Source organism: Oncorhynchus kisutch, linkage group LG13 (genome assembly GCF_002021735.2).
Source record: "Oncorhynchus kisutch isolate 150728-3 linkage group LG13, Okis_V2, whole genome shotgun sequence".
NCBI lineage: Eukaryota > Metazoa > Chordata > Actinopteri > Salmoniformes > Salmonidae > Oncorhynchus > Oncorhynchus kisutch.
The window spans coordinates 37,192,126-37,206,974 of NC_034186.2; the positions used below are offsets into that span (position 1 = coordinate 37,192,126).

The following is a 14,849-nucleotide window of genomic DNA, read 5'->3' on the forward strand; positions in this document are numbered from 1 at the left end:
GGAGCTAGGCTATCTATCTGTCTGTTAATGGCAGCCTGGAGCTAGGCTATCCATCTGTCTGTTAATGGCAGCCTGGAGCTAGGCTAGCTATCTGTCTGTTAATGGCAGCCTGGAGCTAGGCTAGCTATCTGTCTGTTAATGGCAGCCTGGAGCTAGGCTATCTATCTGTCTTTTATTGGCAGCCTGGAGCTAGGCTATCTGTCTGTCTGTTAATGGCAGCCTGGAGCTAGGCTATCTATCTGTCTGTTAATGGCAGCCTGGAGCTAGGCTATCTATCTGTCTTTTAATGGCAGTTGATTTCCACCAACTAGTTTTTTTTTCTTTGCCGATTTCAACTCTGTAAGTTTTCAGAAACAAAACCAGATGTGGGTTAGTGTAGTTTAGTTTGAGAGGCCACATAGAACAGCCTGGAGGAAACGGTCATTTTTCTTCTTCACTCTGAAACGTCTCCCTTCCTCTCCCTCTTAGCTCTTCCTCCTCCTCCTCCTGTGGGTTAGACTTTCACTTTCACAGTTTTACTTTCACAGTTCACAGAGCAGAGAAAGGGCAAATAAAAAGATCAGGGACGGGGTCTGATGTCAGGGACAGTAACAGGAGCTCTCAGGACACAGCTCAGGTTTATTCAGCGCATAATGTGTCCCTATACGTGGACCAACATGGTTAATATTAGGGTCCATGTCACGACATGGCTGCCACGACATGGTTGTCACGACATGGTTGTCACGACATGGCTGTTACGAGTTTCAAGTCACTGCCTCATCATCTCAATAACATAAACTGTGATAAACTTTTCTATTTCAGTAGCATGTTTGATATGACCCCGTATTACATACATACATCTTATGGTCATAATTGAACTAATCACAATTGCTGTCGAGTGGATTTATATTTATTACCACTCACTGAAGGCAAAGTGTTGGTGTGTTGAAGGTTTGTCTCTAGTGTTTGACTGTCTCCTCTCCTCCACAGGCGAACTGCAGTGCTAAGAGCCCCAGTAACGGCACCAGCGCTTCAGCACGCTCCTCTTCCTCCTCCCGCAAACCAGGTGCCATTATCGAAAGCTTCGTCAACCACGCTCCTGGGGTCTTCTCAGGGACTTTTTCAGGTGAGTGAGGCCTAATAGCATTACACTAAGACTATGGCACTAACTCTCAGACTATGGCTTAGCACTCTCAGTGGCGCAGAATACTACTGTGTCTTACTGGGCTTGGTCTGGGGATGTGACATGTGGTTAGACTGGAGCTGAGGGGTGTTGTAACACTCTCTCTGTCTCTCTCTCTCTCTCTGTCTGTCTGTCTGTCTGTCTGTCTGTCTGTCTGTCTGTCTGTCTGTCTGTCTGTCTGTCTGTCTGTCTGTCTGTCTGTCTGTCTGTCTGTCTCTCTCTCTCTCTCTCTCTCTCTCTCTCTCTCTCTCTCTCTCTCTCTCTCTCTCCGCTCCCCTCCCTCCTTCCCTCCCTTAGGCACTTTGCATCCTAACTGTCAGGATGGCACCGGGCGGCCCAGGCGAGACATCGGCACCATCCTGCAGATCCTCAATGACCTCCTGAGTGCCACGCGCCACTACCAGGGCGTGCCCCCCTCCCTCACCCAGCTCCGCTACCAGACGCAGTGTGGCTCGCCCTCGCCTGCCTCCCCATCGCCTTCACCCCCTCCCTCACCCCCAGCCACCACCACTGGCATTGCCGGCATCTCTGCCAAAGCTACCTCGGTGCCTGCCAGCAGCCCCATCTCACCCCCCCTCCACCCGCTGGTGCAGTGTCAGAGCCAGATCCGCATGTGCAAGCCCCCTGGTGAGTAGTGATATCCACTCACTCGCACACACGCACGCACACACACCCAGGCACGCACACACACACACACACACACACACACACACACACACACACACACACACACACACACACACACACACACACACACACACACACACACACACACACACACACACACACACACACACACAAGGCCCTTCACTGTATTTGAGCCCCCGTGCAGCAGAGCAACAGATGTTACTGCAGTTGTTGTTGTTGTGGATGAGAGTGATTGAAACGACTGTCGTCAAGAGCTTGAATTTAGATGAGCCGCTGGTCTATTGTAGAGCCCAGAAGAGGATTCATCAGCAACTTTGTGTTTCTATTCAAATACTGTTTAACTGTTTAACAAATACTGTTTGGGACGGCAGGTAGCCTAGTGGTTAGAGCGTTGGGCCAGTAACCGAAAGGTTGTTAGATTGAATCCCCGAGCTGACAAGGTATAAATCTGTCGTTCTGCCCCTGAACAAGCAGTTAACCCACAGTTTCCTGGTAGGCCGCCATTGTAAATAAGAATTTGTTCGTAACTGACTTGCCCAGTTAAATAAAGGTAAAAAATAAATAAAATACTTATTATCCCCACATTTATTGCCGGACTCGAAAAGACAATATCCTTGCTCAAAAGGAAAGAGAAAGAAAGGGAATACAGAGGTTGGCAGAGAGGTTCTTGTGGGGGTTGGAAGGGTGGAGGAGAGGAGTATGGGGGGGAGGAGAGGGAGAATTCGGGCCCTCCATGGGAATGCAGCAGCTCTGCTTTAGCCTTATTCCATAAGGCTCAGATTGTCAGGCAGCAGCAGCAGCAGCAGAAGTAGACCTGTCTTTGTCTTTGTCTCTGTGCTGAGGGGATAGGTTTACCCCTCGGATGGCTGGACTAGGGATTACTGCCCATCCACACAGAGGCTAGGACAGATACCCACCACAGGTAACATTTACAGGCGTGTGTCAGGTAGTCGTTGTGCGGAAACACATTGTCCCCACTCTGCTTTTTTAAACCTTGCCAGGAGGAAATTGAACTTTTCTTCCATGAGCTGCTCTTGTTGCATGTTGAATAGAGCTGGATAGTGGGGGAGGATCTCTGAATGGCCCTGATTAAAGTTTTATGTGGACTCTTTGTTTGAAATAAAAACATGAATTCCATTGTCCATGGTAGACAAAGGCTGATATCAGCACATGTATTGTCACTTGGCATTGCGATAGAATGGAGCACTTCATCGAAGCATGGACCAAAAGTTCACCCAACGTCCAGGGGACTCTACAGTATCCAGTGAGCCCTTTTAAAATAAGTTCTACACAGTTGAAATAATAAGAGCTTATTTTCTTAACCCAGGAAGCCCCTTTCCCTCGTTCCTCCCATTCCTCCACTCAGCCGTCATCCCCTGCTTTAATTCTCTCTTTCTTTGTCCCATTCTCCCCCCGTCTCTCCCGTCAATGGACCGTCCCACTGCTTCCTCCGTCGCTGTCCAAAACTAGCCTCATCTGTAAAAGCCATCTCTCTCTGGTCTCTTCCAAGCCTGCTCACCATCAATGGTCGCCTGTGTCCACTCAGACTTTAAATAGATAGATTTATACAGAAATGTGAGCGCTGAAAGAATGTGCATTGTGTTTGGAACACAGCGGGAGGATGAAAAAACAACATACACACTAAGCCTCCATTCATAACATTGTTTTTATATCCGGCCGTCTGCTAACTGCCCACAGATTCATTTGTGCCGTCACTGGAAAAACAGACAGGCAAAAGAAATGCCTTTCGAGTCAGACCGGCAACCGGCCGAACTTCCTTACCAATTAATGAGTTGGGGCTTTTCTGTATGGACGGAAGCTGTCTGTCTGGTTGGCTGGCTGTGTGACTGTGGAATGCTTGGCAAGGAACATTTCAGAAGGCAGGTGACTAAGTGTTCCGGTAAAACCCTGAGACGACGTTCTTATCAGCCGACACCTGGTGAATGACTTGACAGCTTAACTCTTCGCAGAAACCCGCTTCCATTGGCCTACAGGAATAACCTATGCTTACTGCTTAGTGCCTTCCCAGTCTGCTGTCTGTGTTACATTACCTCAGGTTGAGACAGCCTCATGAAAATGTCACATAGCGCTGCTATCTCCGGAGAGCCTTTACCCTTTCCACTGCAAGTTCATGTGGAGAGAGGGGAGGAGAAGGTAGGAGGCGGCGGTGAAGAAAGAGCTTCGAGCCATCGGAGATAGCAGGACAAGTCAGCCGAGTGAGCTAGCTAGATTAGTTTGGTTTTGGTTGTGATGTGGCAGCGTGGCTGGTTGTGGTGGTGACTGCTGAGTGCAGAGCTTTGTTAGGCCCAGGGGCCAATGCCTTTTTGTCTGAGGGCAGGGCTTAAGAAGGGGGTGTTAGGCTAATTGTTAGCTGAATTCCTTTGCTCAGTGGGACCCCCCCCCCCCCTTCCCCAGGGAACCAGGCTGCGCCATTGTAGGGCTGAGCGAGTGAGAAGGAGAGAAGGAAAGAGAAAAATTGTGAGGAAAAGAGGGAGTGAGAGAGCTCTCCATGCCTTAGGATTAGACCTAGCTTTAAGACCCACTCCCACTGCAGCTGCTTGGTTCAACAGAGAGGACAAAAATGAACAAAATGAGTCCCGAAAGAAGGAAAGGAGGGGTAGATATACTTTCTTCCCCCTCCTGTCTCTTCCTCCCACCAATCTACTCAGTATCTGTCAGGTCAGGTTAGTCTAGTTCAGGCTCTGGCTGCGGGAGGCAGGGTGGAGCGGTGTGTGCACAGAGAGAGAGAGAGAGAGAGGAGAGAGAGAGAGAGAGAGAGAGAGAGAGAGAAAGCTGGATTGGGTGGGAATGGCTAAATTCCTCTCCCAGCTTGTTTAATCCAGCCCAGAGCGAATTACCTTTGCGGTGGGTGCATTCTACTGGAAGACTAATTTCTGTTAAAATGTTAACACTCTGCCTCACGTTAGAGTTGTCAACATGGCTAATTCTGAACACCCAACTCTGTTCTAATGTGGTAGCCCTTCATATGGTCCTCCCCTTCTCTTTAACCTCTGTCTCAGTCCTCACTTCGTCTCTGGACTATGTCTCTTCTCCTCATTTCTGACCTGTGTGTGTCAGATTCAGTCTGACAGGTGTCCTGAGCCCTCACCCTGCTCTCCCTGTCTGTCGTGCTTCAGCGTGGTTAACCCACTAAGGCTAGGACACCAGGCTAGGACACCAGGCTAGGACAACAGGCTAGGACACCAGGCTAGGACACCAGGCTAGGACACCAGGCTAGGACAACAGGCTAGGACACCAGGCTAGGACAACAGGCCAGGACAGCAGGCCACTGTACATAATTTATCACCCGCCTGTCAGCAAGCATGTAAGCAGCCACCCGGCGGCCAATGACACACACACTGCTGAGCAGCAGTAACCGAGCCATCTAACCCCCAGCCTATCTGTCTCGACCTATAGCAACGACAGCCAACCAACCGTGTCAGGTGCCCTTTCATTGTCGAATGACAAGAGAGAGCGGGGGGGGAGAAGAGAAAATGTAAATTGCGTCTAAAAGTCATTTAAGACCTCATTCCCCTGCAGGGTTGTCGATGCCCTTTCAACGCCTGTCAAAACGGGGATGTTCGTTCGCTCCCTTTGACTGGTCTGACTCCTTCAGTTTGGCCCCTTCTTTTCCATTGGGTTGCCTTTCTACCTCTCCTCTCTCTCTGTCTTCTTCCCTGGGCTCCAGATGGTTAGGATGGATGGCAGGACAAAGGCAGGGCTGTGTGTGCTGTCTATGTTTCCCAGGCCTGTGTTTACCCTCTGGGCTGTTCTCTGCTCTGCTGCTGGCCCAGGGCCCAGGCCAACCAGGAATGACATGTGGCTGTGTTGGATGATGGGCCTGTAGCTGCAGTGATTTATGGATGCCACAGGGATTAGGAGAGTAGTGGAGCACGGGGAAACTGCAAGGCCTCAGGGGGTTGGCTCTGTGTCATGCTTTACTCAGAGAAGTAGACCTGTATGAACACAGTGTTTTTTTCAGTGTTACGTAAAATTACGTTTGATTGTCTCTGGAATAGGTGGGGCTCCATTCCACTGCATACAAATGGAGGACAAGTATCAAGCCCCCTTCAGCTACTGCCGATTTCGGTGGGATGTACTGGAAGACCTTAAAAAGCACGGTTTTCCTGTAATTAAACCCAGGTTGTTTTCACTGTAGTTTGAGCCCTCACCCACTCCGCCTGATCCCCTGATGCTCAGAAAACACAGTTCTCCTTCTGTGAGATCACAAGAATTATCAAGGCAAACAAACAAACAACAACAAACAACAACACTTGGACAACTGTTAATGAAGCGGAATCTTTAAGGGATCAATAGAGGAGATGCTCCTTTAATCTCTTCTGCATCCTTCCTACGCAGCCCCTCCTCCTTCTCTGCCGCCCTCGTTCCCTCCCTCTTTGGCCAGGCTCTAGAATGTCATTGATTATTCATAGATCAGCCTCTTTCTCTCTCCCCCTCTCGTCTCTCTGCCTTGCAACATGGTGGTCAGTGGCTACTAAGTCCAGCTGAAATACTACCCCACGTCCAACCTGCATGCAGTACTGTATGTAAAATAGCTTGTGTGTTAGTGGGGTGTTTACAGTCATTTTCTGGCACAGTGGAGGGTGAGGGGTAGGGGGAGCCTCTCCGGTTGTTTTTCTGCTGGGTGGAGTTCAGGGATTCCACATGGGTTTTTGGAGTAATCTCCATATGCTCACCCTATACACACACGCCAACAACCTCACACCCCTCCCTCTGGTTTCATGGGGTTGGTCCACACAGGGTGAGATGAGAGGACAGGAGAAGGTACAGAGAGAGAGAGAGTGAGAGGGGGGTGGGGGAGGTAGAGAGAGAGGGATGGATGGTAAAGGGAGGAGTGTGGGGCCAGGTGTACGTGGTTCTCATTGGTCTGCCCTGAGCAGCTGCACAGCAGGGGGGGAGTTGGAGAGGGTTTTGTCCTCATGGCTCAGTCAGCTACGGCTCTGTGTCTATGGTTTACTCCTGTCAATGCCTTTAGTCTCTGTAGGCTTTAACTGGGCCTGTGAAAGCCCTGAGTGTCTACTGAGGACACATACCCACAGCTCCGCTCCAGGGGAGGACGGGTACAGACAATAAAGTGCTGATGGAGGAGCAGCACAGGGTACAGGAGGGTTGCGTGACCAGAGAGGGAGAGAGAGTACATGGAAAGAGGGAGGGAGGGAGGGAGGGAGGGAGGGAGGGAGGGAGGGAGGGAGGAAGAAAGAGAGGGAGGGAGGGAGAAAGAGAGGGAGGGACTGCCCTCTGTTGTGTATTCCTTGTTCTCTCTGCCCCTGACCTGTCCCTTACCTAATATTTGCTTCTGGTGATTCCCAAGAAAATATGTGCTGTTACTTCCTTCTTTCTCTGTGCATAGTGCGTCAGAGAGCAGTGTTAGGTCACAGAGAAACAGGAACGAAGATGTGATTCTCCCTGCTGGTGTGTTTGTCCTTGTTTCCTTCCTCCCATCCACCTCTATCTTTCTATCAATTCAACTCCATTCAATTTCAATTGGCATCGGCAATATATGTTAACATTGCCAAAGCAAGTGAAGTAGATAATAAACAAAAGTGAAATAAACAATAAAATGAACAGTAAACATTACACTCACAAAAGTTCCAAAACATTAAAAAGACATTTCAAACGTCATATTATGTCTACATACAGTGTTGTAACGATGTGCAAATAGTTAAAGTACAAAAGGGAAAATTAACATAAATATGGGTTGTATTTATAATGGTGTTTGTTCTTCACTGGTCACAAATCTTGCTGCTGTGATGCCACATTGTGGTATTTCACCCAGTAGATGTGGGAGTTTATCAATATTGGGTTTGAATCAATATTGGGATTTTTTGGTGGATCTGTGTAATCTGAGGGAAATATGTGTCTCTAATATGGTCATACATTTGGCAGGAGGTTAGGAAGTGCAGCTCAGTTTCCACCTCATTTTGTGGGCAGTGTGCACATAGCCTGTCTTCTCTTGAGAGCCAGATCTGCCTACGGCAGTCTTTCTCAATAGCAAGGCTATGCTCACTGAGTCTGTACATAGTCAAGTTTGGGTCAGTCAAAGTGGTCTGGTCTCCCTCCAGTTCTACTGCTCACGTCAGCTCCAGCATCTATACAAGCAGGCCGGTGTGCACGTGTGTGCGTGTGTGTGTATGCTCTAATAATAGTGGTGTTGTGTGGTTAATGACTAGCCAAACACACACACACACACACACACACACACACACACACACACACACACACACACACACACACACACACACACACACACGCACACACACACACACACACACACACACACACACACACACACACACACACACACACACACACAGGTTTGGTCCTTCCTCAAAAATATTCCCAGGGGTCCAGCCAAGCCAAAGGCCGGACGAATGGCTGCACCGGGAATGCATTCAGGACCCCACACCACACTGCCCAGCGCGAGTGTCTGTGTGTTAACGTGTGTGTGAGACTGGGTTAAAGTCAGTGCATGCGGCAGCCAAACTCACATATACTTGACATTTAAAAGCAGGGAAAATGGCTGTAGTCTTTACACAGTATTAAAGTGTGGAGACAGAGAGGTTGTGTGTCTGATGACTTGTAAAGAACCTCCGGAGTTTGTGTAACTGCATGGGCACATTGTAGGGAATGCGGGTCTGACTGTGTTTGTGTGTGTGTGTGTGTGTGTATTTGTTTGTGTGTGTGTCCTATAATGAGGCCATGCCCCAGGCTCCAGTCCTTCCTCATTCAGCAGGGCTTGAGCTGTGTGACCCCCGCCTGACCAGCTTTTAGGTGCAGGAGACAACCCCACGCTTGTTTGAGACAACCCCACGCTTGTCTGTGGCTTTAGACTAGAGAGAGAGGCAGAGAGATGTAGAGCGAGAGAGAGAGAGGCAGAGAGAGATACATAAAGGGCAGCGGAAGGAGAGAGAAATCCCCTTTCTCTCATAGAAAGAGAGAGAGCGAACATAGAGGGGTTTCTTTCCTGTGTAAGAGACGACAGGAGGGGAGAGGAGGGGGGCGCGCAGGGGGAACAAAGCCCCTGGCAGAATGTATAGCCGTTGCATGCAGGCAGCTGAACAATGCCCCTAATGCACAAGAACCCCCTTGTTACCCTTATGCACCAGGCAGGAGATATAGTCCTATGGTATACGACACTCTTATCTAGTGTGGAAAACATTGAATAACATGTGCTGAATAGCCCAGTCCTTGTTCTGTTTAATGCAGTTAGTTAGTATGCACTGCCAGGACTAGTGAATATTTATAGCCAGAGAATCACTCTGCTCAATCCGATAAGCAAATGAAGGGAAGAGGTAAATTAAGCCCACACAGAGTCTGGAATTCATTCCGATGGGGGACGAGGAGGAGGAGGAGGAGGAGGAGGGAAGGCACAATCGATTTGAAAAAAACATCCACCTACCCCATTCCCTTCCCCATCACCCGTAGGGCGAAATTCCACAGCCCGCGCCCCTCCCCTCCCCTCCCCTCCACCCCACCTAGCCCTCTCTGGGGACAGGGGGTGGGGGGGGGGGGGGTGCTGGGTCAATGAGCTGGGGGGGGGGGGGGGGGGGAATGCTGGGTCAATGAGCTGGAAGCAGGAAACTGCAGTCATAAAGAAGGAGTAGAGGGGGGAAAAAGAAAAAATCCCAGGCTCTCTTCGCTTACCATTTCCATTCGCTTGCATTTTCTATTGAAAGCCAATAGCAGTGTCCTCGGCTGGAGATGGATGGCTGCACTGAAGCTAAAGTTTAATCAATAGGTCTTTTTCATTTGCCATCGATCCATGTTTAAAGCTACTGCTTCTGCTGCGGCTGCCGTGTGTGTTTGTGTGTCAGTGTGTACGTGCTTGTGTGTTTGGTGTGCGAGGTGTGTAAGTGTGTGTGCCTGTGTGTGGTCGAGGGTGTCCTTGCATGTGTGCACATGCGTTTTGTGTGTTTGTCCGTGTGTGTGTGTGTATGTTTTCGAGAAAGAGGGAGAGATGGGCTGTGCTTTGGGTTATTGACATTCTAGACCATTATTTAATTATTTCATTCTGAGACAGATACTAATGGAGCTAGCTAATTGATTGTGGTTGCCGTCCCTTCCTCTCCAGCTCCTGAATGTATTTCTAAATTAAATGAAGGCTGAGTTGGGTGGTGTGTGCAGGCATTCACAATGGAACCGAAGGCCTTTCCCTAGAGATCAGCCTCTGCTATAGGCACATCAACAGCCAGAAATGCACTTAGTTGAACAGCTCTGACAAAGACACTCATTTGGGATGCCAGCCGTAGTTATGTGACTGCATATGATAGGAAGAAATTAGAGGGTACGTGCAGTAGTGAGTGTGTGTTCTCTCGGTGATTGTGCAATCTCAGGGAGACTGTCTCAGTTCTCCCAAACAGTGATAAGGGTTTGAGAAGAAGGACACATGGCTAATATTTCACAGTGGGGCATTTCATTACACACCCCAGACACTAACAAAAGTGTGTGTGTGCGTGTCTGTGTCTGTGTGTGTCTGTGTCTGTGTCTGTGTCTGTGTCTGTGTGTCTCAGAGCCTACAGAATGATCACAGAAGCATGTCTGTTTCTCTCTCTCTGTCTGCACCCCAGCATCATTACCAAACCAGCCTATGTTTTTTTGTCCTCTTCCTGGCCTTAGATAACACTGAACACACACTGAACACACACTGAACGCACACTGAACACAACACTCTGTTCCCTCAAAAATACATTCTCCTCTAAGAACCTACATATGTTTTATTCTTTTTTTATTTGTTGGACTTTGCTCTGTTGAACTGTGCTCTGTTGAACTGTGCTCTGTTGAACTGTGCTCTGTTGAACTGTGCTCTGTTGAACTGTGCTCTGTTGAACTGTGCTCTGTTGGACTGTGCTCTGTTGAACTGTGCTCTGTTGAACTGTGCTCTGTTGAACTGTGCTCTGTTGAACTGTGCTCTGTTGAACTGTGCTCTGTTGGACTGTGCTCTGTTGAACTGTGCTCTGTTGAACTGTGCTCTGTTGAACTGTGCTCTGTTGGACTGTGCTCTGTTGAACTGTGCTCTGTTGGACTGTGCTCTGTACGTCTTGCAAAGCAGGGTGTATGAAATTTTTTTGACCTTCTGTTTTCCCCTCCTCCCTCCAGGTGACCGTGTGCGTCAGACAGAGAACCGTGCGACTCGCTGCAAGGTGGAGCGTCTACAGCTCCTGATGCAGCAGAAGCGCCTGCGCCGGAAGGCGAGGCGGGACTCCAGAGCGCCCTACCACTGGCTGTCCAACCGCAAGGCGGGACGCAGCAACAGCAACAGCAGCACGTCCAGCGAGGGATCCATGGACCTCGACTTCGATGACTCGGTGTGGAAGCCCGACGTCAAGGCCGACATGAAGACTGAGTTCGTCATGGCGTAATGACAAAGACGAGGATGCTGGTTGGCTGGATAATGAAGAGGCAGCAGAGGACTCGGGTTAAGGAAGTTGGGGATGGTTTCAGAGGTATGGAAAACAAGCTGGAGCCGAGTGTGGAGCATGAAAAACAGAGAGAGGGAAGAAACCTAGTCATCCTCTTCTCTCGCTGGGACAACGAACTGTCACACCAAAAGGCTCCCTGTTGTCTTTCATCTTATCATGTCCTCAACAGCCTCCTACCATTAGAAATAGACAACAAAAACAACAAAAGATTTTTGACGTTTGGACTGGGAACGGATATGTATGGACTTACAAGACTATGTTATGCATACGGACTGCAAAAATATGTACTTCCTATGAGGAACAACTAAAACTGAACTGAGCATAGCAGACTTGGATGGGGGTGGTGGTGTTTTGGTCTTTTTTTCTGTTTTTCTGTTTTAGTTTTACAAGCAGAACTCTGGAGAGAGATTCACACTGGACTTCTGAGCAGGATTGTCGGTGGCTGGGGCCGTGGTGTAACTACACACAGGACAAACAGACAGACAGACAACCCCTGGCCCCAGAGCCATCCCTGGACTACTCTAATGGGCATTCCAGGTCTCCACTTCACCGACCAGAGTCGACTTTTTACCTATTGGGTTATCTTTTTATTTCCATTTTGAAACGTAATATTATTTCATTTTTTTCTAAACAAATATGTAGCATTGTTCAAAAAGCATTCAGGTTTTCATAAACAATTTTAAAAGTAGTCGTTGATTTGCACATTTTTCATGATTTTGGAACAGCAGGTCAGAGTGTGCAGGAAGTGGGATATGAGGAGCAATGACTCATTGGAAATGGGGTTTTGACTCAAGTTTTGACTATTACATAAACAGCAACCTCAGTAACATACAGTAGGGTATTAATAGGAATGAATTAATGAATCAAAGAAATAAATATTAATGGAGTGCTTCAGAAGATTTTAAAATCATGATTAAAAAATGTATATGGAAACAAATCTATTTTTATTTCACTTTTTATCTGCTGTTTTCAAAAAACAGTAGCCAAGTATGGCTTGGGTCAAGCCATTCATTAAATTGATAGCTAACAAACATATTTATTCAATCATTCATCAGCTCATTCACTCATTTAGGGTCATATAGCCACAAACAAATAATGGATAAAAATCCCATTGAACCCTATTTCAAATATAGGTGGGGATCTCACATTTGTATGATATTTAGCAGGGGTTTATAAGCGTGTGCGTGTGGGTGTTTGTGTGTGACAGTGAAGATGGCTGATTCACCCCTTTCGTCACTCAAACAATGGAGGTTCAGTACAGAGAATACTCTCCGTTTCTCGCCATTCAGACCGTCTAGATATCTTTCCCATGTATTCCTTTTTGAACCAACATCCCACTTTAACCAAGGCGTTTGTTAGAAAATGTTGATTATGTCAAGCTACTTTCTAGTAATGGAAAAGAGAGGTAGAAGAAAGCTAAGAAATCCCAAGCAGGGAACCTGTCTCCAGTTTCATCAACCAGTGCCTCCACCAATGGATTCCCTCACATATCAGATTAGGCCATTAACAGACTTACTAAGAGATTTGCTGCTACATGGGACTTTGATAGACGGGGGAAAAGTGACTTTTCTTTGCATGCAAAAAGTGTGAATTATCCTGACCTTTTATTGTTGGAAGAAAAAATATATACATGAAACTGGTGCTTTGGAGAATTTGTGGAGAAATAATGCTTAGCCGCTTTTGTTGGTTAGGTTATTATTTGCATAGAACAGCAACACTGTCCTGCTCCAAGTATTCTCAAAGCAAACCAACGCAGGTGAAGTAAGAATGGACTCATATCTTGCTCACTCTGAACTGAACATTCCCTGGACAGTGATGATCATGAGCAAAGAGCAATTGACTTTCCTCCCTAAACGCTGGTTCAACCAACACCGTTCTCCTCAACATGGAGACAAGGACCCAGGCAGCAACCAGCCCTTAGTCCTCTCAGCCTAACTCAATAACATAGTGTTCAACAAGGTGCATGTTTGGGACTAACTAACAGGGAAAACCATTGGACCAGAGTACGCATCGTCACAGAACCCAAACTTCTATGTAAAACACAATGTCTGACCCTACCCTACCTTGATTGCACTCACAGAGTTTTCAGTGGGAGATTACCTGTTTGGTAAACCTTGTCTTTTTGTCAGTGGCCTTACCTTTCACTAAACGAGACACGAGGGGACTGGGGGACACAGTGGGGATGTGTGTTTGTTTCTTTACCTGTGTTTTGTGAAGACGCCATTGTCACTGAGGATTCGGGCATCTCTAGTTTGTGCTTTTAGCAGGTGGAGTCTCTATTATGTCAAGGCTTCTGTGCCTTAAAACGTTGCCCTTGCAGTGTGGGTCAGATATAAGATGAACAAATGATTTCCATTGATGAATTCATGAATGAATATAAAAGGCTGTAACCACATGGGAGCTGTAGTTTTTAGGGGTAAGCACGTTGAGTGAATTAATATCGATGTGTTTGTAATCTGTGTTTGTTCCTCAATCGGTCTTCCCATTTTCTCTCCATTGTGTTGCCATGTTTGTCTGTCTTCTTTGTCCGAACACCCCGCTCTATCCTGCCCACCAACATTTGACAAAACAAAGTACCTGAGGTGGATGTTTTGACTGCAGTGTGCTACTATGGCAACAAAGTGCCCTGACTCTGACTGGACAGGTGTCTTCTGAGGACGTGAGACCACATGACATGCACTTCCTGTCTCCTTGGACAAGACATTTCAAAGGACAATTCACCCCCCCCCCCCCCCCCCCCTAAATTGAATTAGATTTTTGATATATGTATGAACTATACTCTGTGTGTGCCTCACTTATGTGTGAAAAAAACAACAAAAAAAACATAAAATGATGACATGGGATGAGATGATGGGACAAAAGAGGTGTGGGGAGGGCATTTACAAAACAGTTTGTAGGTGGAGTTCTGATCACATCATTTAAGTTGCCTGTTCTTTCTTGTAGCCAACCATTGAAAAATAATAACAGGAGTCAAGAATACAATTTACAATGTTCTAGCTATAGACCGGTGTAGCACATGTGTGACTGTATTAATTTATGAAACCAAAATGGTAACTGTGAATTCTGTATTTCTTTGTGCATTTTTTTAAGTGGGAGAAGGTGGTTGGGACGTAGAAACGACTAATGCCTATGTCCTATTTTGTTTTTGGTGAAATATAACGGGAATGATGTTTCCCCTAAAAAACTAAAAAATGTCTACATATATTTTTTTCTTAAGCAATACATTTCAGTGTGACTTGTGATAGAACATTTTTCTTTTTTAGGTAATAAATAAAAAACAAAACGAGTACGCCCAATGGTCTGTGTCGGTGTTGTTCAAATCCCTATTGAAGAATATAGAATTTTGAGTATTGAGTGAAATGTACCGAAATAAGAGTTGGGTTTCATATGAAAGTCTGTTTCATAAGGTAATCAGATAGGGGTGACATTAGGAAAAAGAAGAAGAGCTAGGAAGTACATTGATAAAGTATTACTTTACCCATCATATACAATGGCAAAGATTTGAGCTAGTATACCAGCTGGCTCACTCTGCCACCGGGGAGAATGATAGAAGAGAGCAAGAAAAGGCAGATGAGATCTCCCACTTATCCCCAGCCGGG

The 14,849-nt window shown here is 47.1% G+C and overlaps 1 protein-coding gene across 2 annotated transcripts in view; it reads left to right on the plus strand.

Moving 5' to 3' along the window:
- Window positions 1–14,541, plus strand: part of midn (midnolin) — a 32,014-nt gene extending 17,473 nt beyond the window's left edge. For both annotated transcript variants that reach the window (XM_031786163.1, XM_031786162.1), the window contains 3 exons: window positions 970–1,105; window positions 1,460–1,789; window positions 10,928–14,541. In XM_031786163.1, the coding sequence (XP_031642023.1) occupies window positions 970–1,105; window positions 1,460–1,789; window positions 10,928–11,190 (729 nt within the window). In that variant the 3' untranslated portion in view covers window positions 11,191–14,541. The remainder of the gene's footprint in view (window positions 1–969; window positions 1,106–1,459; window positions 1,790–10,927) is intronic.
- The last annotated feature ends 308 nt before the right edge of the window (window positions 14,542–14,849 follow it).